The 26,360-nt window shown below is 39.8% G+C and overlaps 1 protein-coding gene across 3 annotated transcripts in view; it reads right to left on the bottom strand.

The window, feature by feature from the left end:
• MAST2 (microtubule associated serine/threonine kinase 2) overlaps window positions 1-26,360 on the bottom strand; it is a 245,133-nt gene that overhangs the window by 71,711 nt on the left and 147,062 nt on the right. For all 3 annotated transcript variants that reach the window (XM_011946611.1, XM_011946619.1, XM_011946626.1), the window contains one exon: window positions 1,093-1,184. In XM_011946611.1, coding sequence (XP_011802001.1) covers window positions 1,093-1,184 — 92 coding nt within the window. The remainder of the gene's footprint in view (window positions 1-1,092; window positions 1,185-26,360) is intronic.

Here is a 26,360-nt window from a genome sequence, read left to right as displayed (position 1 = left end):
CTCGTGATCCGCCCATCTCGGCCTCCCAAAGTGCTGGGATTACAGGCTTGAGCCACCGTGCCCGGCCTTTTTTTTCTTTTTGAGATAGGGTCTCATTCTGTTGCTGCCCAGGCTGGAGTGCAGTGGTATGATTTCAACCTCCATGGGCTCAGGTGATCAGGCGATCCTCCCACCTCAGCCTCCCAAGTAGCTGGAACTACACACATAAACCACCATGCCCGGCTAAGTTGTGTATTTTTTGTAGAGATGGGGTTTTGCCATGCTGCCCAGGCTGGTCTCAAACTCCTAAGCTCAAGCAATTGGCCCATCTCAGCCTCCCAAAGTGCTGGGATTACAGGCGGGAACCACTGTGCCCGGTTGCCTCATAATTTTTATATATTCTTCAGAGTCACGTAAGTCAGTCCTTACACTGTTGGGAAGAGCCCATATTCCAGGGATAGAGCAGCCTGAATCCATGAGGTCATTCGCTTTAATTCCAATATGTAATATCAGTATTGTTATGAAACAAATACTCCAACCCGGGTGCGGTGGCTCACACCTATACTCCCAGTACTTTGGAGGTCGAGGTGGGAGCCTAGGATTTCAAGATCAGCCTGGACAACACAGAAAGACCTCATTTCTATTTAAAAACAAACAAACAAACACATATTCTTCTTGCTTTTGTTATCTCCTAATCTAAGAGCAGGAAGGTTAACAGGAGTACCATTAAACAAAAACCCTCTCTGTGAGCCCTAATCCTCAGGCACAGTAGTACAAAATATTCCTGGACTCCTCATCAAATGGCCCAAGACGAATGGAGCCATAACACACCAGAACATACCAAAACAGAAGCCATAAACCCAGGACACGTACCTGGCCCCAAGATATGTACAAGACTAAAAGGAATGTTGAGAGAACAAGGTAAGAAACAGGAGTTAAAAGCAGGCTAACTCATTCTCATACAGAAAGCAAGCCCATGAGCTCTGTATGCTTCAGTCAACCAAGTAAAGTGACAATGTAATGTACTGAACTGCACAACATGAGAAGTAGGAAAGAAACTGGGCATCTGTGGCCACTCTTTCATTCAACCTTTATTAACCTTCAAGCACTCACCTGTGTGGCCATGGAGTGGTGAGTGTGGCCGTGGTAGTGTAGGTGATGTGCTAGAGGTCACAATCAAGCTCTTGCGGTTACTTGTCCGACAACTGCAATGAAAACAAAATGTGAGTTATAATAGGGCCACACCATGGGCTCAGAGACCTTGAGTGGCTTTTAAGGAACAAAAGAGTGACACTATTTCACGGGCTGCACAGTATAGTTCTTTAAACTGAACTGGGTCAGCAATTACACTCGGCACCAGTTAGATTCCACAAAGCACTGTGTTCCACCTTGGAATAACTTTTGTCACTGCCTTGACTTTCATCTTGTATTGCCACCGTGCTTTTCCAATGTTTAGTCTGGCTTCCCAAGCAAACATAAGGAGCTCCCTACGGGCAACAACCATGTTTTAAACAGTATCTAATGAAGGATGACCACTGCAAATTGATTTACAAAATAAAAAGCACAAGTCAAAGTATTCTCAGATTCTCTAAGAACCCCCCCCAAAACTATTAACTTAATCTATGAAATTATTTTTAGAAATGCTTAGTCCATGAATTAAGTAATATTCTCATTTCAGAGTAAATGTCAGAACAGGCCTGGGTTTCTTCTATAATACTGGCTTTCCATGACATGTTAATGCCTAAAGCTTTTTCTTCTGGTTAGAGAAAACCAGATGGTAATGAAAAGCCATTTCACGCAACATCTATTACTGAAAAGTCTGTATCAATTTATTTGAAAGTCAGCCTATCTTTTGAAGGCATTAGGGAAGTTTTCCATTTATATTCATCCAAATATTTATTGAACACCTACTGTACACTAGGCAGTGTTTTAGGAGGGAAGCACTAAGGAACAAAAGAACAGTCTCTATCCTCATAACTGGAGTGAACAGTGCTGTGGGAAAAGGAAGAGGAAGAAAGAACAAAAGAGGGAGAAACAGAGAGGGGAGAGAGGGAGAGAGAGGAAGAGAAAGAGAGAGAGAGAGAGAGGAAAGCAAGGAGGGAGGGAGAGGGAGAAAAGGAGAAAGGAAATCAGAGACTGGTGTGGGAGTGCTAACTAGGGAAGTGAAATCTGATGAGAGAACTGAATGATATGAAGGACTTAGACAAAAGTAGAGGTGAGAGGCAGAGAGAAAAGTAAAGGTAAAGGCACTGAAACAAGAACAAATTTGGGATGTTCAAGAACTAGCAAAGAAGTCAAGAGTGGATGACAGGAGGGGAGAATGACAGAAAAAGAAGTAGGTTATAGAAGCTATGGGGAAGGCCACAGTCAGACTCTGTAAGGCTAATAGAAGGAATGAGATCAATCTCAAGAAAGAGATTGTCATTAGAAATAACCATTTTCCCCTAAGAAGCCATCAGGAGGAATCCAATCATGCCCATACCCCTAACTACCTCAGTCACCATGGAATGTCAAGCCTCCCACTCTCTTAACTTGACAGACTCCCACTACTCTGTACCTTTGAGAAAAGCTTATACTTTGCCTCCTCGAACTCAGTATGTCATCAGCAAACTGCCTATATCCCCAATTTCTCCTGAGTGTCTGCTTTAAATTCTAGCTCCAAGTGAAACATTGCTACCTCTCAAGGACACCAAAGTCCTGGTGAAATCCCAACCCTTTACAACAAAGCTTTCCATCTATTTTGCAACTGCACCTGGGAACTTAGAGTGACTGAAGAAAAACCCAGAATCATGCTGGCTGATGTATCTTTATATTTACAGTGACGAACATCAAGTGGGGCCTCATTACTACCCGACAATCTTAGCACATTTACCAGACTAATGTGCTTGCTCACTCTCCAAGACAACTAATTCACATTTTCTCCTTAAACCTCCAATACCCCCTTTCCTTCCTCAAATCTGTACAGAAAATAAAAATTAAAAAAATTAACTGGGCATGTTGGCACGTGCCTATAGTCCTAGCTACTTGGGTGACTAATGCAGGAGGACTGCTTGACTCCAGGGGGTTAAGGCTGCAGTGAGCCAATGATTGTGCCAGAAAAAGAAGAAAGAACAAGTACAGTTGGGCCAATTAGAAAACAAATAACAGATTTAAACCCAATAATACCAATAATCATATTAAATATAAATGTTCTAAGTACATAGTCAATTAAGGCAGAGATTGTCAGACTGGATGAAACAGCAGGACCCAATTATATGCTTTTAATTATCTGTGAAAACCCAAAACTGCAAACCACCTAAAATATGCACCAACAGATGAGCAACAAACAAATCACAGTATATCCATATAATGGAATTCTACTCAGCAATAACAAGGAATGAACAATTGATTCACACAATGGGTGAATCTCACAAATAATTATGCTGAAAGCAAGATGCCAAACAAAAAGAGTACGTTGTATGATTTCACGGATGAGTTGAACAATTTGCTTCTCAGATGTATTCAACCAAAAAATTTGTCCCTGGATAGTTATACTAAAATATACTAAAAACATAAGTCAAACATAATGTTACTTAACAGGAAATTGTTCTGACACATGCACTAAAAGGAATTGAAAACATTATTTCCAAGTCAATCACACCACATAAATTCGACCAAATACAAGTCCAACACATTGTGACAAATTCTTCTCGTGGGCTTGCACTTTGCTTTGCATTTATTTCAACAGCACTAGATGTTTTGGGTATGTATGCCAACAGGTGATACGAACTGTGCTCAACTAGGCATTGCAAAATAGGTGGCAAGGTTTGGGCAAAAGAGTCACCAACAATTTCCAAATAACTAATAACTGGCTGATGGGTGTATCCACCATACCAAAAGCCCATTATTTCTCTCTCCAGAACATGGCTATAGTGACACTTGATTTTGTGGCTAAAACAGGACTCACTGATTTGCAAGTAATGACCTAAACCACTAAGATGTATCGCATGTAGTTCAAAGTAATGCTTGCACACTTTGTGACAGAAATTGTGGACACTGACCATAGTATGGACTGAAATTCCAGTAATAGCAGTAGTTGCTCTCACTGTGACTTCCATAGACCATAACAAGGGAAGATGAAGCCACTTATTCAGGGAAATGCTGATTTTGTGAAAAAATATTCCTTTCAAAGAGAGACTCATGCTGATTGGCAACTGCAGTGAACAAATTTCATGAATAGCTGTCTTTGTACTGGCATCGTATCACCCACAGTAAGGGCTGGTGATACGAGGAACATTTAGGAGGCATAGATAACAAATTACACTCCTTCAAGAAATCAATGACTGGCAGGTTTAAAGTGTTGACAATAGGTTGCAATGTATCTTGAAATAAACATCTATCCATTGGGAGAGGTGAAATAAAAATTTTCTCAAAAGTAGAACCACCAAAAAAATAAAATTTGAATTTGACCCACCACAATTAAGAAATTTCACTGGTGGATGGTGGGGCATGGTGGCTCACACCTGTAATCCCAGCACTTTGGGAGGCCGAGGAGGGCGGACCACGAGGTCAGGAGATCGAGACCATCCTGGCTAACACAGTGAAACCTGACTACTAAAAATACCACAAAAAATAAATAAATAAATAAATTAGCCGGGCATGGTGGCAGGTGTCTGTAGTCCCAGCTACTTGGGAGGCTGAGGCAGGAGAATGGCGTGAACCCAGGAGGCAGAGCTTGCAATAAGCCGAGATCACACCACTGCACTCCAGCCTGGGAGACAGAGCCAGACTCTGTCTCAAAAAAAAAAAAAAAAAAAAATCACTAGTGGGACTCAGAAGGACAAATTGTTTAGTTGATCCAATTCCATTTATATAAAATTTTAGAAAATGCTAACTAATCTATAGTGACAGACTGCAGATTAGTAGTCGCCCAATGAGAAGCAAGGAATGGATTATAGATAGTCACGAAGAAACTTCTGAGACTTACAGATCTGTTCATTATCTTCATGTTCACTATCACAGTCACACAATCTATTATATTCCAACCATACCTCAATAAAACTATACAAAAATTTTAAAATTTAAGCAACATCATGTCCCTCTTCCATTTAAAATTCTCCTTGTCACACTGAGATAAAAAGTCAGTTCAGATGATGGCTTAAAGGCATTATATGGTCTGGATTCTCCATGACCTCTCTCCCTCCTGCTCACTCTCCAGCCACACCGGCCTCCTCACCTTCCTTAGAAACTGCCAAGCATGCCACCCATCTCAGGGCCTTTACAATTGGGATTTCCTTTGCCTAGGTTTCTCCCAGATTGCCTCAAGGCTTGCTCCCCTCCTCCTTCAGGTCTTTGCTCAAGTACAATCTTCTGGGTGAATTTTCCCCGATCACTCTATTTAAAATTGCAACCCCTCCCAAACTCCCTATCCCCCTCTCTTGATATATTTTTCTCCTAACACTTATCATCATCTAACACACTACAGTCAGCACTCTGTATCTGTGGGTTCCACATCCATGGATTCAACCAACTATGGGTGGAAGACATTTTTTAAAACTTTTAAAATAATATAAATTTTAAAAATACAGTGTAACAGCTATTTGCATAGATTTGCTTTGTATTAGATAATCTAGAGATGATTTAAAGTATAAAGGAAGATATGTGCAGCTTATATGTGAATATTATGTATGCTCTTTTATATAAGAGACTTGGGCATCTGCAGATTTTGGTATCCATGTGGGTCCTGGAACTAATCCCCAATATATATATGATTGTATATACTTTGCACATTCGTTGTGTTGTCTCTATTCTCATCAGAAATTAAACTGTATGAGGGCAGGGGCTTTTGTATGCTTTTTGTTTTGTATGTTTATTTGGTGCACTCCTCAATACCTAGAACGCTGCCTGGCACACAGTAGGCTCTCAATAAATATTTGTTAAATGAATGGATGAGTATGATTTGTTACAAGCATTAAAATAAAGAAGATACACATACACTTGGTCTATGAAAGGTAAATCAAACTGTTATATCTAAATCCTTGTGTCTGAAAGTGAAAATTTCTTGAAACTTCAGGGACAGATAATTAATTCCAGCTTCATTTGCCTTAACCTTATTTAAAATTTAAAATAAAAGCCAAAACACTAAAGATCATATTTCCAGGCCACATGCCTTTTTATAAAGGTACACATAATCTCACTTGGCAAATCTTTAACAGCTGCCAGGGGAAAAAAAGGTCAGACACTCTGCTACAGATACCATGACTCAGCTGAGATCTACAACAAGGAACTGGCTAATTTTTCCACTTCAACAGGCTCTGGCCATTTCCCCAGGATCCTAAGAAGATAAAGGACAAGTCTTACTTCTTTCATTCCAGTAAGATGAAGTACTGGATATTTGCAGAGTCAGGTACACTAACTCTCAGCTGACGGGTGGTAGCCTGGAAGCCCCCTGAGCTACCTCATGCAAAGACTGGTGTTAAACCATCCCAGTCACTTGGCTACTCCAAGTGAGACTTGGCATTTCATTTTCTTACATGCCTCATCATAGTCATCTCACTTAACAGTGAGAACAAGGGCTAAGGCACATCATGCATTCTCTGCGACAATGTTGAACTGTAACCATATTTGGAGAGTAGTAGCTCGTTTCTAGCCTCCAAAAAACCCTCCTCCAGCAACTAGCAGGCACTTGGAAGATCTGACCCCTGCAAGAGCTGCTGTAAATTTACTTAGGAAGCCTGCTTCCCAGTGTGAAGCAACAAAGGGTGTGGAATAGGATGCCTGGTTGCAGATCCCTTAGGCCTCTCCAGTCTCCAAATCCCAGAGGTCTAGCTGCTCCTAGGAACTTGAGCACTCCATGACAGACAGTACTTGGCAGGCACCTTTTAGAATTTAGAATGAGGAAAAGATCACTTCTGTTTCAATAAGTGTAAACAATATAAATAAGAATGTGGAGCTGGTTACAGTCAAGCACTTCCAGATGCTATAATATTTCAGAGTAAAAACCAAGATGCCCTGGTTAAGATGGGGAAGTGAGAGTGGGAGAAAAATACATATTCTCTCCCCAATAAAGGGAGATATTATTACTTATCCATTATATTATTATTATTGATACATTATTTATTGCTTACCTGGATTATTTCAATATCCTCCTAACTAGTCTCTCTGGTTGACTCTTGTCTTCTACCCTAATCTGTTTTTAATATGAGCAAGCCACAGTTATTCTTTTAAAGCACACATCTGATTATTTCATTCCTCTGCTCAAAACCTTCCACAGGCTGCTAATTTTGCATAGGCACTTCTAGCTACTAGGACCAGTGTTAACTGTTTCCTTTACTTGCAATTTCCTGCCTTCAACTACACAATGGCAAAAATCCCTCACTCCTTCAAGGCCTTATTCTAATGTCACCTTCCCAATTTTCTGTTTTCCCGAATCCCCTTTGCTCTACTTTTTTTCCCAATAGCATTTGTCACCTTCTAACATACTACATAAACTATGTTTATTGTCTGTTTCTTCTTCTCTAGAGTGAGCTCTAATTATTATTATTATTATTATTATTATTTCTAATTATTATTATTATCCCAAATACCTAGAGATAGTACACAGGGCATAGGAGGTTTTTGACAAGTGTTTATGGAACAAATGAATGTATTTGCACAGAAGCAGGTGGTCAGAATTCCCCACAAGGGCAGCAGGCAGCAGAGGAACTAGGAAAAAAGTCTTTGCTCTAAGGTAAAGTTTTCCTCCAAGTCTGATGGCAACTCTCCTTGAATTAATCTTTTTTTTTTTTTTTAACCTCTGCTCTATTGGTTTAGAAATTACATATTGTTTTGTCTTTCTCTGTGCTAAAATAGTTATTATTATTCAAGGTTTAATAGGTGTTCTTGTCTCAACAAAGTCTAAAGTTAACCAGCACCTCAATCCTCTTTCTGAACAAAATTAAAAGATCCTAGATGGCTTTTAACTCCAATCCTCCCACTCTCTTTCAACTTACCTATTATTGCAGTTTATTATTCAGGTCTATCTTACTTTTACATTGCCAAATTAATGATTATTATTTCATACAATAATTGCTTGCTGAGATTTACTCATATATTTTCCAATTTCACTGCTTAACATTCCCTCTTGCATTCATGTATTTCTTTGTTTCTGAAATATATCCTGTAGTAATTATTTCAGAGAGGATCTGATAGTAATAAATCTTCTCTATAGATTTTGTTCTCTGGGTTTTTGATGGTCTGAAAATGTCTTTATTTTGGTCACTCACTTCCAACTGCTAATTTAGCAAGTATAGATAATTCTAGTGTCTTGTTCAGAGTAACTTTTTTCTCAATACTTTAAAAACATTATTCTGTAGTCTTATGGCTCCTGTTATTGCTGTTGAAAAGCTTGCTCTTAGCATAAGTGCTGTTCCTTTGTACTTAGTTTTTCTTTTTCTGTCTGGTTGCTTTATTTTAACCATTAACTTATTTTTTTTAGATATATTTCAAACAATATAAAATTCACCCTTTTAAAATGTACAACTCATTCATTTTTAGTATATTCACAAGGCTGTGCAAGCACTGCCACTATCTAATTCCAGAATATTTTCACTGCCAAAAAGAAACCTTGAACCCATTAGCAGTCACTCTCCATTCCATTCTCCCCACAACCAACCACTAATGTACTGTCTCTATGGATTCACTGTCTCTATGGACTCTACGTATTCTGGACATTTCACAGAAACTGAATCATACACCATATAGTCTTTGGTGTCTGGCTTCTTTTACTCAGCATGTTTTCAAGATTCATGCATGTTGTGGCATGCATAAATTCTCCATGCCACAACTGTTAATACTTTCATAAAATGACAAGGTATTTGGGTTGTTACTACTTTTTGGTTATCACAGATGCTGGTGCTGTGAACATTTGTGTACAAGTATTTGCATGAACATATATTTTCAATTTTCTTGAGTGAACTTTCCTGCTGAGCTCTTTTAGTTTAGTGAATTCTTGAAGGTTCTTTTAAGATATTCTCTTTGTTTTCATGGTTCTGCAGTACTGCAATGTATCTAGATGGGGATTTATTTTTATTTATTATAGTGGGGACTCACCATGCTTCAAGATGTTATTTGTTTCTAATCAGTTCTGGAAACAATCAGGCCCAGTCTCATTCATTATCTCTATGAATACTGCCTCTTCCCATTTCTCCATATTCCGTTGGACCATCTGATCATATCTTCTGTGTTTGTTAGCTTTCATTTATAGTTTATATCTTCCCATTTCTGTCTTGCACTCTAGATAAAAATTTTACTTTGTCCACAGCTCTATTATTTAACACGACTACTGCATTTTCAATTTCAACAACACAATATATATATTTTATTCTTTGAATTCTAATTAGCTTTTTGTCCAAATACATTTGGTCTTTTTTTCTCTTGTTTTTGTTTCCTTCTTTTTTTTTTTTTTTTTTTTGAGACGGAGTCTCACTCTGTCACCCAAGCTGGAGTGCACTGGCCAGATCTCAGCTCACTGCAAGCTCCGCCTCCCGGGTTCACGCCATTCTCCTGCCTCAGCCTCCCGAGTAGCTGGGACTACAGGCGCCCACCACCTCGCCCGGCTAGTTTTTTGTATTTTTAGTAGAGACGGGGTTTCACCGTGTTAGCCAGGATGGTCTCGATCTCCTGACCTTGTGATCCACCCGCCTCGGCCTCCCAAAGTGCTGGGATTACAGGCTTGAGCCACCACGCCCGGCCTTGTTTCCTTCTTTTATATTCTTTTTTGTTTGTTTTGAGACAGAGTCTCACTCTGTCGCCCAGGCTGGAGTGCAGTGGCTCAATCTCCACTCACTGTTGCCTCAACTTCCTGGGCTCAGGTGATCCTTCCACCTCAGCCTCCAGGGTAGCTGGGGCCACAGGCCCATGCTATCATGCCTGACTAAGTTTTGTATTTTTTGTAGAGACAGGGTTTTACCACATTGTCTGGGATGGTCTTGAACTCCTGGGCTCAAGTGATCCACTTGTCTTGTCCTCCCAAATTGCTGGGATTACAGGCGTGAGCCATCACATCTAGCCTCCTTCTTTTATATTCTTAATCATTTTAAATATACTCATCTTATAGTCTTAATCTCTAATGTTACTTTTTCTTTTTGAGACAGGGTCTCGCTCTGTCGTCCAGGCTGGGGTGCAATGGCACAATCACAGTTCACTGCAGCCTTGACCTCCCTGACACAAGCAATCCTCACCTCAGACTTCTGAGTAGCTGGGAATACAAGCACACACCACCATGCCCAGCTAATTAAAAAAAAATTTTTTTTTTAGTAGAGATGAGACTTCACTATGTTGTTCAGGTTGGTCTTGAACTCCCAGGCTCAAGCGATCCTCCCACCTCAGCCTCCTAAAGTGGTAGGATTACAGGCATGAGCCACCACATTCAGCTAATATTTGTATTTTTTGTAGAGACAGGGTTTGGCCATGTTGCCCAGGCTGGTTTCGAACTCCTGGGCTCAAGCAGTCCACTCGCCTCAGTCATCCAAAGTATTAAAATGAAAGCTGTGAGCCTCTGTGCCCATCTTCTAATGCTACTTTCTGAAGTTTCAAATTGTTTCTTTTATCTATTGATTTTCACTTACTGATTTTTCACTTGGTTGGTTGATTGGTTTGTAATTTTGTACTATAAACTTACCTTCAGTGAAGCTGTATTTATGAGAATCCTACGCTACCTGATTTGAGGGTATGTCACTTAATAGAAGTGTTAAGTTTGTTTCTGACAGATGAGCCAGAGTTATTACCAGCCCAGAACCAGCTTCTAGACCACACAAAGAGTATTAACTCCAACCCCAAATTTCAGTTAAGTGCAGGCTTACAGGTAGAAATGTTCAAGGCAGACGTCTTTCCTTTATTAAAAGCCCTATTTAAAATCCAGATGAGATTAAGGAAGTACTTTTTATCTGTACATGCCAGTGGTTTTCCTAGTCCATTCCTGCACTGAGGGTGAAGTCTTTTGAGGGTCCTAATTGTATGTAGGGGGTCTCAAATCTAATTGCTTACTCTCAACAAGCCAAGACTTCATCCTTTCTCCCCTCAAGATTATTGAGACTAGCACATCTCCTCCCTGACCCCATTTTTGGAAGCTTCAAAGCTGGCTCTCACTGTTATTACTATTTTTTTTTTTTTAGGTTCAGGGGTACATGTGAAGAATATATAGGTAAACTCGTGACACAGGGGTTTGTTGTATAGGTTGTTTCATCACCCGGGTATTAAGCCTAGTACCCAATAGTTACTTTTCCTGCTCCTCTCCCTCCTCTCTCTCTCCACCCCCAAGTAGACTTCAATGTCTGTTGTTTTCCCTTCTTTGTGTTCATGAGCTATCTTCATTCAGCTCCCACTTATAAGTAAGAACATGAGGTATTTGGTTTCCTGTTCCTGGGTTAGTTTACTTAGGATCATAGCCTCCAGCTCCATCCATGTTCTCACAAAAGACATGATCTTGTTCTTTTTTTATGGCTGCATAATATTCCATGGCATATATGTACCACATTTTTTAAATCCCATCTATCATTAATGATCATTTAGGTTGATTCCATGTCTTTGCTAATGTGAATAGTGCTGTAATGAACATTCGTGTGCATGTGTCTTTATGGCAGAATGATTTATATACCTCTGGGTATATACCTAGTAATGAAATTGCTGGGTCAAATGGTACATACTGCTTTCCACAATGGTTGAACTAAATTACACTCCCACCAACAGTGTATAAGTATTCCCTTTTCTCCACAACCTTGCCAGCATCTGTTATTTTTTTTTACTTTTAACAACAGCTATTCTGACTGGTGTGAGATATCTCATTGTGGCTTTGATTTGCGGTTCTCTAATGCTCGGTGATATTGGTGATATTGAGCTTTTCATATGCTTGTTGGTAACATGTATGCCTTCTTTTGAAAAGTATCTGTTCATGTTCTTTGCCCACTTTTTAATGGGTTGTTTTTCTCTTGTAAATTTGTTTAAGTTCCTTATAGACGCTAAATATTAGACCTTTGTCAGACGCAGTTTGCAAATATTTTTTCCTATTCTGTAGGTTGTCTGTTTCCTCTTGATAGTTTCTTTTGTTGTGCAGAAGCACTTAAATTTAATTAGATTCCACTTGTCCATTTTTGCTTTTGTTGCGATTGCTTTTGGTGTCTTTGTCATGAAATCTTTGCCCATTCCTGTGTCCAGGATAGTATTGCTTAGGTTGTCTTCCAGGGTTTTTCACAGTTTTACATTTAAATCTTTAACCCATATTGAGTTAATTTTTGTATATGATGTAAAGGAGGGGTTCTATGTAGCTTCAGTCTTCTGCTTATGGCTAGCCAGCTATCCCAGCACCATTTATTGAATAGGGAGTCTTTTCCCCATTGCTTGTTTTTGTCAGCTTTGTCAAAGATCAGATGGTTGTAGGTGTGTGGCCTACGGTTTTAAAATACCTGATTTTTAAAATAGGCTCTCTATTCTGTTCTATTGGTTTATGTCTCTGTTTTTGTACCAGTACCATGCTGTTTTAATTATTGTAGCCCTGTAATATAGTTTGAAGTCAGGTAACGTGATGCCTCCAGCTTTGTTCTTTTTGCTTAGGACTGCCTGGGCTATTTGGAATCTTTTCTGGTTCCATATGACTTTTTTTTTTTTTAGACATCTCACTCTGTCACCCAACACTGTGGCATGACCTCAGCCCACTCCAACCTCCACCTCCCAGGTTCAACCAATTCTGCTGCCTGAGCCTCCCAAGTAGCTGAGACTACAGACACGTGCCACCACACCCAGCTAAGTTTTTATATTTTTACTAGAGATGGGGTTTCACCATATTAGCCAGGCTGGTCTTGAACTCCTGACCTCATGATCCACCCACCTTGGCCTCCCAAAGTGCTGAGATTACAGGCGTGAGCCACCATGCCTGGCCCAGTTCCATATAATTTTTAAAATAGTTTTTTCAAGTTCTGTGAAGAATATTCTTGGTAGTTAGATAGAAATAGCATTGAATCTATAAATTGCTTCAGGCAGTATGATCATTTTAATGATATTGATTCTTCCTATCCATGAGCATGGTATGTTTTTTCATTTGTTTGTGTCCTCTCTGATTTCTTTGAGCAGTGTTTTGCAATTCTCATTGTAGAGATCTTTCACCTCCCTGGTCAGCTATACTCCTGGGTATTTATTCTTTTTGTGGCAATTGTAAATGGGACTGCCTTCCTGATTTGGCTCTCACCCTGGCTGTTATTGGTGGATAGGAATGTTAGTGCTTTCTGCTAGTGATTGATTTTGTATCCTGAAACTTTGCTGAAGTTGTTTATCAGCTTAAGAAGCTTTTGGGGCCGGGTGCAGTGGCTCATGCCTGTAATCCCAGCACTTTGGGAAGCCGAGGCGGGTGGATCACGAGGTCAGGAGATGGAGACCATCCTGGCTCACATGGTGAAACCCCATCTCTACTGAAAACACAAAAACTTAGCTGGGCATGGCGGCGGTTGCCTGTAGTCCCAGCTACTCGGGAGGCTAAGGCAGGAGAACGGCCCGAACCTGGGAGGCAGAGCTTGCAGTGAGCCGAGATGATCCCACTGCACCCCAGCCTGGGTGACAGAGCGAGACTCTGTCAGAAAGAAAAGAAAGAAAAGGAAGAAAGGAAGAAAGGAGTTTTTGGGCTGAGACCATTGGGTGTTCTACATATAGAATCATGTCATCTGCAAACAGGGGTAGTTTGACTTCCTCTCTTTCTATTTGGGTACCCTTTATTTCTTTCTCTTGCCTGATTGCTGGCTAGTGCTTCTACTCCCATTGATTAGGTGTTGTTTTCTCACTCTGATTTGGGTCCCTCAGGGTTTTCCTTATGTTCTGCTGAAGTCAGCTATGCATTTAAAACAACAATGATAATATCTAACAATTACTAAGAGCTAACTGGGCTTGGTTTAAAGTTAACTTGTCCAACCGGCAGTCCACAAGCCACATATACTCTAGGACAGCTTTGAATGTGGCTCAATCCAAATTTGGAAATTTTCTTAAAACATTATGAGGTGTTTTTTTGTTTTTGTTTTTTAAGCTCATCAGCTATCATTAGTGTATTCTGTGTGTGGCCCAAGACAACTCTTCTTCCTATGTGGCAGACGGAAGCCAAAAGATTGGCTTGTAAAACTGTAACAACCCTGGTTTAAAGCATCATTATATGTAGTATCTCACACCCTGTGAAGCAGGGACTATTATTATCCCCTTTATTTGGACAAGGAACTGCAGGCTAAGAAATGTGACGTAGCTTTCCCCAAGTCAAGATAAAGTAATAACATTTTTTGAAGGCCTAATCTAACTTGAATTTTCTTTGCCCTGGGACTTTCTTAGTGTGGCGCTTCATCCTCAAATGATTTACAAGTCAAGTATCCAGAAAATCAAGGGCGTTTTATGTGGCCTAACTTCAGGGATGAGAGGACAGCAATAAGTACCCTAGGGAATGGCACGAAACTGTGACATAGGCACAAATATTGGGGAGCAGGTCTGCTATGACAGAGACTAAGGAAACAGTATGCTCCCACCAAAGTCTAGTCGTGACCACCTTGGCTACTATTGCGACTATCAACCCTGTATCCGGACACAATAAAGAGAGAGCTATCTTGAGCCAGACAAAAAATAAAGAGGTACAGATTATCTCTACACTGAACAATCCTGAATCCTTTCACTATATTATAGCAGAAAAGACTACCAGCAATGCAAAGGAAGCATGATTCAGTCCCGGCAGATTATACCACCCAAATCTAAAAATAAACATCTCTGCTACATGTTCCTGCAACAGGTACAACTTACAGTGAAAAGAAACAAACACAGGTCTAAATCTGGAATGCCAAGCCCAAGATATCATGAATTTAATAGACCAAGAACACCTGGAAGGAATCAAGAGTTTTAAAGAAAAGACATAAAGAGAGGGAGGAAATTGGTCAAATATAAGCCAGTACAATCTCTTCCCCTGGAATAATTGATGTGATGTAGTAGGAAGTTCCCTTCATGGCAGGCAACTTGTCTCCACCCCCAGTCTCAAGATGAGGATAGGATTTTCTACCACACCTTAGTAAATTTGCCTACCACCAAGTAAACAAGATAATTCTTTGATTATTTGCAGTTGACATTCACACAGTTCTAATGGAATCAACCTGGTAAAAGAGACAGGAGAAAAATTTAAAAACCCTAGACTGGACACTGCCTCAGTTTCTGGGTATTCTAGGTATGCCTATATTTCCAGTGCCCAGGACAGTGCCTGATACGTGGTTATTATTTGGAGAATTAATGAATGGGAGAGACTGCAGAATTAAGGAAAGGGAGATAATGGTTTCATAATGTATTCTTAAAGCAGTACATCTCTTGATAATCAAAGGAAAGCAGCCAATGAGACTACAGACTTTTTTCTCTGAATGGAGTGCACTTTCACTACTGAGGCCCTCCACAAACATGGGCCTTGGAACTAGTAAAGACTGCCCCAATAACATAGTGTCTGGGAAGTTGTGGTATATTTGGTTTGTCTGTACTAGTTCCCACGGCCTCTGGATTTCTCTGGAAGCTCCAAATTATAAGCCCACTCACAGGTTACATTTCTAGACCAGTTGCTTTGACAGCTAGTGGTTGAGAGGAAATACAAAATGTCCCGTAATCACTATGTATATTGGCCCAATACATACATATTTTAAGTGTTACTAATACATACTTTAATCTGTTACTTAATACCTAGTTTAATCTGTTGCTGATACAGATTAAACCCACTCTGTATTAGTAACAATCCTTCTTTTCTACCTCCTTCCTCAATAAATTGCCCAGCTGTCTGATCTGTGCCCAAATTTCCATAGTAGAAAAGATTAGAACACAGTTTAGTTTCTATGAGGCAGCCATGGGTACAGACGCTACATAAGGACCAGGCCCTTCACTTTCAACAGACCAGTATCACGGTCATTTTTATTGTTGTTTTATCTTTTTATTATTCTGTTTTTTCTTTTAACCTCATTTTTTTATTTTTTATTTTACTTGCTTTATTTGTCACATGTCATGATCAGAAAACACAGTCTTTTTGAGATAGGGTTTCACTCTGTCACCTAGGCTGTATTGCAGTGGTGCAATCTCAGTCTACTATAGACTTCACCTCCCAGGATTAAGTGATCCTACAACCACACCCTCCTGAGCAGCTGGGAATAAGTGCACACCACCACACCTGGCTAAATTTTGTTTATTATTTCACAGACACAAGATCTCACTATGTTGCCCAGGCTGGTCATGAACTGCTGGGCTCAAGTGATCCTCCTGCCTCAGCCTCCCCAAATGCTGGGCATTACAAAGGCTTGTGGCAGGAGCCACCACACATGTCCCACAGTCATTTTTTAATGACAGCTAATTGCAAGGTTCTATGTCAGGCACGTAAGATACTCAAAAAGGTGCAAGTATATTCAATCCTTGGCCTTCAGAGGCTCACAGCTGAAGAGACTTAGATATGTGAAGAAGAGAATTCAAGCAACATATTTTGGCACAGGTAGTCAGTGGCACAGAAGCACAGGAGGCTTCCAAGAGGAAGGCAGAAAATCTGAGGAATTCAGAACCCACAGTAGAGAGAGTTACTGGCAATACCATGATGGCAAATAAATATGCAAGGGGACTAGAAAATAATCAATCTGGGCTGGAGGAGAAGACGAGAAGGCTCTAGAAGAAATGTTTCTGGAAGGATGGAGTATGGTGGGGGAGAAGATTAAATTAGGAGATTAAATCATCTAATGTAATATACTGAAAAACATTTTACAGCTCTGATAGAAAATATGGGGTGAATAAATGATTGCTACATATAATATAAAGCAATGCAAAAGTGAGACAATTATTACCCTCAGGAAAACAAAAAGTTGCAAAAGAAAACAGACATAATCATAATGCGCAATGACTTTATTAGAAATAATATTAACTTGAATTAATTTGACACTGAAATAGATAAAATAATTTAAAGTAGTTGGTTTCGATAAATAACAATCAAGGACGGTAGGAATGGGGTAAGGGAATTTCAAAATTCCTTTATTAGCTTTAAAGAACTAACACTTTTGAAATTATGTCCACATATTTCTTTGACAAAATAAAAATCAAATTTTTAATGTGGGTGGCTTACACATATGTAAAGAGTACAAGAAAGGGAGTGATGTTACCCAGGTAGGAGAATGTGATGGCGGTAATTATTCTGCATTTTAGTTGGTACAATCATGGTTCAAATCCAAGCTATAGTAGCATGTTTAAAGAAGACTGTCACTAGAAAAGAGGTCTTGTCTGAGACCCCAAGAGCAGGTTCTTGGATCCCACACAGGAAATAATTCAGGGTGTCACAGAGTATAGCGAAGTTTATTAGAGACTTCTCTATTACAGAGTAGGACATCCTCAGAATCCAAGAGGAGGAACACCCCTACCTTAAACACACTGCCTGCTTATATAGGTTGTTAAGGATAGTGTACTTCATTACAAAGGCTTGTGATCAGCTGTGACAGGCTATCAGTACTGTTATTTCCCTATGTTACTACGGATTTTAGCAAAAATGCCTGAGTGCATTATTATCTTTAAAGCAAAACCAATTATTATTATTATTATTATTATTATTGAGACACAGTTTTGTTCTTGTTGCCCAGGCTGGAGTGCAATGGCGTGATCTCAGCTCACCGCAACCTCTGCCTCCCAGGTTCAAGCGATTCTCCTGACTCAGCCTTCCTGAGTAGCTGGGAGTATAGGCATGTGCCACCACGCCCAGCTAATTTTGTATGAAAGCAAACCTATTCTTAAACTAAGAATGCTTTTTGTTCTTCAAGTACTGAAACACTTCATAAGTTTCATAAGCATCTTTTAGTTAGTTAGCATCATTAACTTGTTCCCTCAACCCTAAACATCTTGTGACCAACAGTGCCCAACCCCTTGGGAATGTAACCCAGGAGGTTTAGCTTTATCTGGCCTTTATTCAAGATGCAGTCACTCTGGTTAGGATGCCTCTGACCAAAGTATCAGATGATCATATCAATCTCCTGTTCAAAATCCTCCAACTGCTATAGCCAAATAAATAAATAATCCAAATTAGTGATGAGCATGACAATCAAGACTTCACGATATAGCCCCCTGCTAATTTGTCCACCCATCATCATGCCTCCAAGAATCTACCATCCACACACTTTAAACCAGTAGTAAACAAGGCCATACCATTATGTCTCTACTCTTTTGCACATGCTACTGTTTCAACTTAAATACCCTTATCCCAAATGCATACCTAATACATGTTAATTTTTCACTTTTCAGCTCAAATTTCCTTCTCTCTGAAGCCTTCCCTGTGTTCTCCAGGACAGAACTGGGGATTGATTGGCTTCCATACACTGACACTAAATTTTGTATATTCTTCTAAAGGGGACCAGGAAATGTTATCCTAAAGTATGCCACTTTGGCATAAGGACTATTTTAGCTAAAGACACCGAGAAGCAGCAAACTCTCTGCCTTCCTCCTTTCTGCCTAAAAGTAGGGTATAAAATTTCCTTTTGTAAAAGTAATATAAATTTGTATTTGTAAAGGTGTTCCATCTCATGTACCAAGAAGGTTCTTAATCACTGGAGATAATGCTTATCACTGGACACAGCAGTAATTTGAATTGAATCTACATGACAAATATTACTAAACAACCCTTATCAACTAAACATTTCCTAGTCACCTTCACACAATTTACTGCCCCTAGCAGTCCACGCCTTTGTCTAGTTTCTTCACCATTAATCATCCTTTGTTAAAATGGTATATAATACCCCCATAACACGCAATTTACCTGTATAACAGAACTGCATATGTACCCCTCAACCTAAAAGTTAAAAAATAAATAAAAAAGTAAATGACATAGTATACAAGCACCAAATTCTCAGCACCTCTTTGAGTTACTCATCACTGAGCTTTCCCACATGTATACACGTTGCCAAGTGTAAAACTCTATTATGCATCTCCATGTCCTCATCACCACAGGTAGCTTTACTGAAGAAAACTAAAAAACTTTCAAAGAACAAGTTGTCTTTGTCTTATAAAGTGCTGGAAAATAGAATAAGAGGAAAAGCTGCTTAAGTTCATTTACAACATTACTGTAACTTTGATTCAAAGCCAGATAGCAACAGCCTAAGAAAATTATAGGTCCATATCCTTTATAAACATACATGTTTTAATTCTATAAAATTTTACCTGGTTCAGTTAAAAAAAAAAAAAGAAAAGAAACCCACTACAATCAAGCTGGACAGTGATTCTCAAAAAGTATGGCTGGCAAACCTCTTGGGGTCCCTGCGACTCTTTCAGGAGGACTGCAAAGTCAAAACTATTTTCACAGGAATACTGAGACATCATTTACCTTATTCACTGGGTTGGCATTTGCACTGATGTTATAAAAGCAATGGTGGGTAAAACTTCTCACACCTTAACAATAGCAAAACTAAACTGTTCTAGTAGTGACTATATTACTCCCCAAACACTTCTTCATAATTTTGTTACAACATATTACAAGAAGAATAAAGGACAAAAACTACACAACCATCTCAACAGAAGCAGAAGACACATTTGACACACTTTCATGATAAAGTCTCTCAACAACAAACTAGGGATAGTTTAGGGAATATTCTTGACCTGATAAAGGATATCTGTGAAAACCTCACAATTAAGATAATCCATGATGCAAGACTGGATTTTCTCCCTAAGAGAAGGAACATGGCAAGTATGTTGGCTTCTACCACTTCTATTTAACGTTGTACTAGAGGTTCTACCCAGTGCAATAAGGAATAAACAAATAAAAAAACACCCAGATTGGAAGAGAAGTAAAACCACAATCAGTCACAGACAAAACAATCCTATATGTAGAAAATCCCAAAGAATTTTTTAAAAAACTAAAAAACGGCCAGGCACGGTGGCTCACGCCTGTAATACCAGCACTTGAGAAGGCCAAGACGAGTGGATCACAAGGTCTGGAGTTCAAGACCAGCCTGGCCAAGATGGTGAAACACCATCTCTACTAAAAATAGAAAAATTAGCCAGGCATGGTGGCAGGCGCCTGTAATCCCAGCTACTCGGGAGGCTGAGGAAGGAGAATCGTTTGAACCCGGGAGGTGGAGGCTGCAGTGAGCTGAGATCCCGCCACTACACTCTAGCCTGGGTGACAGAGCAAGACTATCAAAACTAACAAAAACAAACAAACAAAAAAACAAAAACACCTAATAAAATTTATAAATAAGTTTGGTAGTATCACCAAATACATGTGTGAAAAACTGATTATATGAATTGGAGCTATCTTGTCATACCCAAGTAAATTAGAATCAAGACAAGGGGAAAAGAAAAGCACTCAGGGCACAAAGCACCAGCCCAGAAATTATATTGCAAGCTAGCTGCCAAAATAACCTGCTAAAACCTTAAGACCAGTTTTATCTACCACTGTCATTCACCAATCAGAGCTTGCCAGCTTCTAAAAACTTTGCAAGTACCAATGACTTTTCTTTCAAAACAATATGCAACAATTCTCTTTCTAATAAAATCCTCAATCTTCTCTCTGCTCTGCAGACACACTGAATACTACCCTAACTCTGTTTGTATGCCCCAAATTACATTTCTGTTTTCCCAAAGAAAACATTTTGTTTAGAGATTTATCTGTATATTTTTATTTGACTTTGTCACATAGGTAGACAAAAGTCAATTGTATTCTATATTCTAGCAACAAACAACCCAAAAATGAAATTAGGAAGGCAATTCCACTCACAATAGCATTAGAAATATTAAAATACTTAGAAATAAATTTAACAAAAGTAGTATAAGACTTGTATGCTGAAAACTATGAAACACTAAGAAAAAAAATTTAAAAAGCTAAATAGGCCGGACACAGTGACTCATGCCTGTAATCCTAGCACTTTGGGAGGCCGAGGCAGGTGGATCACCTGAGGTCAGGAGTTCGAGACCAGCCTGGCCAACATGGCGAAACCCTGTCTCTACTAAAAACACAAAAATTAGCCAGACGTGGCAGTGGGCACCTGTAATCCCAGCTACTCGGGAGGCTGAGGCAGGAGAATCACTTGAACCCGGGGTGGGGGTGGTGTGGAGGTTGCAGCGAGCTGAAATTGTGCCACTGCACTCCAGCCTGGGCAAAAGAGCAAAACTCCATCTCAAAAAATAAAATAAAATAAATAAATAAATAAACATAGAACTTCCACGTTCCTGGAATAGAAGACTCAGTATTGTCAAGGTGGCAATTCTTCCTCAAACTGATCTATAAACTCAAAGCAATCATTATCAAAATGCCAGTAGGGTCTTTTGTATAAATTGAAAAATTGGGCCGGGCATGGTGGCTCACATCTGTAATCCCAGCACTCTGGGAGGCCAAGGTGGGCAGATCACAAGATCAGGAGTTTGAGACCAGTCGGGCCAACATGGTGAAACCCCGTCTCTAGGAAAAGGATAAAAAAATGAGCCAGGTGTGGTGGTGCATGTCTGTAGTCCCACTATTTGGGAGAGGCATAAGAATTGCTTGAATCCAGGAGGCAGAGGTTGCAGCGAGCTGAGATCACGCTAATGCACTCCAGCCTGGGCTACTGAGCGAGACTCTGTCCCCTCCCACCCCCCACCTCCCAAAAAAGAAATTGAAAAACTGATCCTCAAACGTATATAGCAACACAAAGCACCCAAAACGCATAAAATAATTTTGAAAAAGAACAAAGTTGGAGGAACTATACCACCTGATTTCAAAACTTAGTATAAAGCCACATTAAACAAAGATAGTGTGGAATTAGCACAAGGCTAGGCATATACATTAATGGAAGACAAGTGAGAGTCCAGAAATAAACCGTTAACACTTGTGGTCAATTGATTTCAACAAGGGTGTCAAGAGGATTCAATAGAAGAAGGATACCCTTTCCAGTGAATTCTGCTAGAAAAATTGGACACACACACACACCTTTGACCTCATACCATACATAAATATTAACTCAGATGGATCATAAACCTAAATTTAGGAGTAAAAAACGTAAAACTTCTAGAAGAAAACAGAAAAAAAAACCTTGGGTTAGGCAAGTAAGTTCTTAGATACCAAAAGCATGATCCATAAAAAAGAAAAAATTATCAATTTTTGCACTTCAAAAGACACCATCCAAATACATGGAAAGAACCACCACAGACAGGGAGAAAATAACTGTAAATCATGTGGCTAACAAAGGGCTTGTATCTAGAACATAAAAAGAACTCAGGGCTCAATATTAAAAAAAACAAATGAACAGATTTTTTAAATGAACAAACAGATTTCATCAGACATTCCACCAAAAAAGATACACAACTGGCTAACAATGAGATAAGATACTCAGATCATTACCCATTAAGGAAATGTAAATTAAAACCACAATGATATACTACACACCACCAGAACAGTTAAGAAGACAGAGTAACTAGTGCTGGTGAGAATGTTAAAAAATAAACTCTGTGGCCGGGCGCGGTGGCTCAAGCCTGTAATCCCAGCACTTTGGGAGGCCGAGGCGGGCAGATCACGAGGTCAGGAGATCGAGACCATCCTGGCTAACACGGTGAAACCCCGTCTCTACTAAAAATACAAGAAAAATTGCCAGGCGTGGTGGCGGGCGCCTGTAGTCCCAGCTACTCCAGAGGCTGAGGCAGGAGAATGGCGGGTGAACCCGGAGGGCGGAGCTTGCAGTGAACCAAAATCGTGTCCCCACACTCCAGCCTGGGCGACAAGAGCAAAACTCTGTCTCAAAAAAAAAAAAAAAAAAAGAAAGAAAAAGAAAAAAAACTCTGTGAATGTGAAATGATGCAGTCCGCTGCAGAAAACAGTTTCGTGTTTTTTAAAAAGGTGAACATAGTTTGGGCGCAGTGGCTCACACCTGTAATCCCAGCACTTTGGGAGGCTGAGGCAGGAGAATCACTTGAGCCCAGGAGTTCAAGACCAGTGTAGGCAACATGGTGACACCTCATCTCTACAAAGAGTAATAATAAAAAAAATTAGCTAGGTATGGTGGCACGTGGCTGTGGTCCCAGCCACTTGGGAGGCTGAGGCAGGAGGATTCCCTCAGCCCAGGAGGTTGAGGCTGCAGTGAGCCATGATCACACCACCACACTCCAACCTAGATAACAGAGTGAGACCCTATCTCCAAGAAAAAAAAAAGTAAACAAAAACTTACCATACAACACAATTCTCTGACTACCCAAAGAAATGAAAACATACGTCCACACAAAGATATCCATAGAAATGTACACAGCACCATTAATGTGATACTCCCAAACTGCAAACAATATAAATGTCCATCAACTGGTGAATGGACTAACAAAATATGGTCTATCCAATAATAAAACATTATTCAACAATAGAAAGGAATGAATATGCTACAACATGTATAAAGTTCAAAAACATTATGTTAAGTGAAAGAAACCAGAAACAAAAACCTACATTTAGCAGCACATATATAGAACCAAAAAGCAGATGAGTTACTGCTTAGAGCTAGGAATTAGAAGAGTAGGATTAACTACAGGTGGGTACAAGTAAATCTTCTGAGTGACAGAAGTGTTCTAAATTTAGATTATGGTGACGATACACAATTATGTAAATTTAGTAAAAACCATTGAATCGCTTACGTTGAATTGCTTACAATGGGCAAATGTTTTTTTTTTCCCTCTGTCTCCCAGGCTGGAGTGCAGTGGTGTGATCCCAGCTCACTGAAACCTCTGCCTCCCAGGTTCAAGTGATTTTCCTGACTCAGCCCCTCAAGTAGCTGGGATTACAGGCACGCGACACTACGCCCAGCTAATTTTTCTGTATTTTGAGTAGAGATGGGGTTTCACCATGCTGGCCAGGCTGGTCTCCAACTCCTGACTTGAGATGATCCACCTGCCTTGGCCTCCGAAAGTGCTAGGATTACAGGCATAAGCCACCACACCCAACCACAATGGGCAAATTTTATACTATGTAAATTTTGTCTCAGCCAGGCATGGTGGCACACTCCTGTAGTCCTTGCTACTTGGGAGGCTGAGGTGGGAGGATCGCTTAGGCCCAGGAGTTTGAGATCAGCCTGAGCAACAGAGAGATTCCATTTCTAGAAAAAAAAAAAAAAGTAATGAACAAGCAAGTAAATAAATAAAATTTTAAAATAAATAAAAATAAAAGTAACTGTTAAAAAAAAAAAAATGCTGCCCAAGATGGTGCATGCCTTTAGTCTCTCTAGTCTCAGCTACTCAGGAGGCTGATGTGGGAGGATCACTTGAGCCCAGGGGTTTAAGATCACCCTGGGCAACTTACCAAGATCCCATTTCTAGAAAGAAAATAAACAAACAAAGAAATAATTTTAGAATAAATAAAAACAAACGTGACTGGGGAAAAAAAAAAAAAAGCCCAGGCATGGTGGTATAATGCCTTTAGATCCAGCTACTCAGGAGGTGGAAGGACTGCTTGAGCCCAGGAGTTTGAGGACAGTTTGGACAACAAAGAGAGGCCTCATCTCTAAAAAACAAAGAAACTTAAAAAAACTCAAGTCAGATGTTTCAAAATGTGCAGGTCCCTGAGACTGAATCTGAGGTACTTAGGGGGCTTCAGAATCCTCCTTCCTCTCCTTCTTTCCTGAATAATTCAGTCTAGAGGCCACGAGATGATGATGATGGTGGCCACGTGGTTGGGATGGGGTTGAGGTACCTGGCCTGGGATATCAGAGACTGATGGGGATGAGGAAGTTGTCTGCTTGAAGAGAACAGTGGTGCCAGTCTTTCATGGGGAAACTGGAGACCCAATGAAGTAAGAAGGGCATACACCAGAAGGGTGGTGGTTACAAAAGGAAATTAGTTACACAGAGGAAAAAATGATCAGATAGTCAAGTACCTCAACAAACTAGGCATCAAAGGAACATACCTCAAAATAAGAGCCGTCTATGACAAACCCGCAGCCAACATCATGCTGGGCAAAAGCTTGACACGTGCCCCTTGAGAAATGGAACAAAACAAGAATGCCCACTCTCACCATTCCTATTCCACATAGGAAGTCCTAGCCAGAGCAATCAGGCAAGAGAAAGAAACAAAAGGCAAACTATCTCTCTTCACAGACAATATCATTCTATACCTAGAAAACCCCACAGCCTCTGGCCAAAGGTTCCTAGACCTGATAAACTTCAGCCAAGTTTCAGGATAAAAAATCAACGTACAAAACTCAGTAGTGATTCTATACTCCAATAACGTCCAAGCTGAGGGTCAAATCCAGAATGAAATCCCAATGACAATAACCACATAACGAATAAAATACCTAGGAATATGGCTAAAGAGGGAGGTGAAAGATTTCTACAACAAGAATTAAAAAACACTGCTGAAAGAAGGCAGAAAAGACACAAACAAATGCGAAAATATTCCATGCTCACAGATAGGAAGAGTTAATATTGTTAAAATGGCCATATAGCCCAAAGCAATTTACAGATTCAATGTTATTCCTCTCAAACTACCAATGACGTTTTTCACAGAGTTAGAGAAAACTATTCTAAAATTCATATGGGACCAAAAAAGAGCCCAAATAGCCAAAGCAATCTGAATCAAAAAGAACAATTCCAGAGGCATTACACTACCTAATTTCAAACTATACCACAAGGCTACAGTAACCAAAACAGCATAGTACTGGTACAAAAACAGACACACAGACCAACAGAAAAGGTTAGAGAATCCAGAAATAAAGCCACACATCTACAACCATCTGATCTTTGACAAAGTGGACAAAAGCAATGCAAAAAAGAATCCCTATTCAATAAATGGCACTGGGATAACTGGCTAGCCATATGCAGAATATGAAACTAGACCCCTTCCTTTCACCATATACAAAAATCAACTTAAGATGATCAAAGGCTTAAACGTAAAACCTAAAACTATAAAAACCCTAGAAGAAACCCTAAAATATACCACTCTGGACATAGGCCCTGGCAGACTTCATGATGAAGACTCCAAAAGCAATTGCAACAAAAACAAAAACCGACAAATGGGACCTAATTAGACCAAAGAGCTTCTGCACAGCAAAAGAAATTATCAACAGAGTAAACAGACAACCTACAGAATGGGAGAAAATATTTGCAAAATATACATCTGACAAAGGTCTAATATCCATAATCTACAAAAAACCTTAGCTGAACAAGCAAAAAACAAATAACCCCATTAAAAAATAGGCAAAAAACATGAACAGACACTCCTTAAAAGACACACAAGCAACCAACAAACATGAAAACATGCTCCACATCACTAATCATCCAAGAAATGCAAATCAAAACCACAAGGAGATACCATTTTACATTAATCAGAATGGCTATTAATAAAAAGTCAAAAAATACCGAGATGGGTGGATCACGAGGTCAGGAGATCGAGACCATCCTGGCTAACACGGTGAAACCCCGTCTCTA

The sequence above is a fragment of the Colobus angolensis genome, unplaced genomic scaffold (genome assembly GCF_000951035.1).
Source record: "Colobus angolensis palliatus isolate OR3802 unplaced genomic scaffold, Cang.pa_1.0 Scaffold106, whole genome shotgun sequence".
NCBI lineage: Eukaryota > Metazoa > Chordata > Mammalia > Primates > Cercopithecidae > Colobus > Colobus angolensis.
The sequence above is the reverse complement of the archived record's forward strand: the minus strand, read 5'-3'. Positions and strand labels throughout refer to the sequence as shown.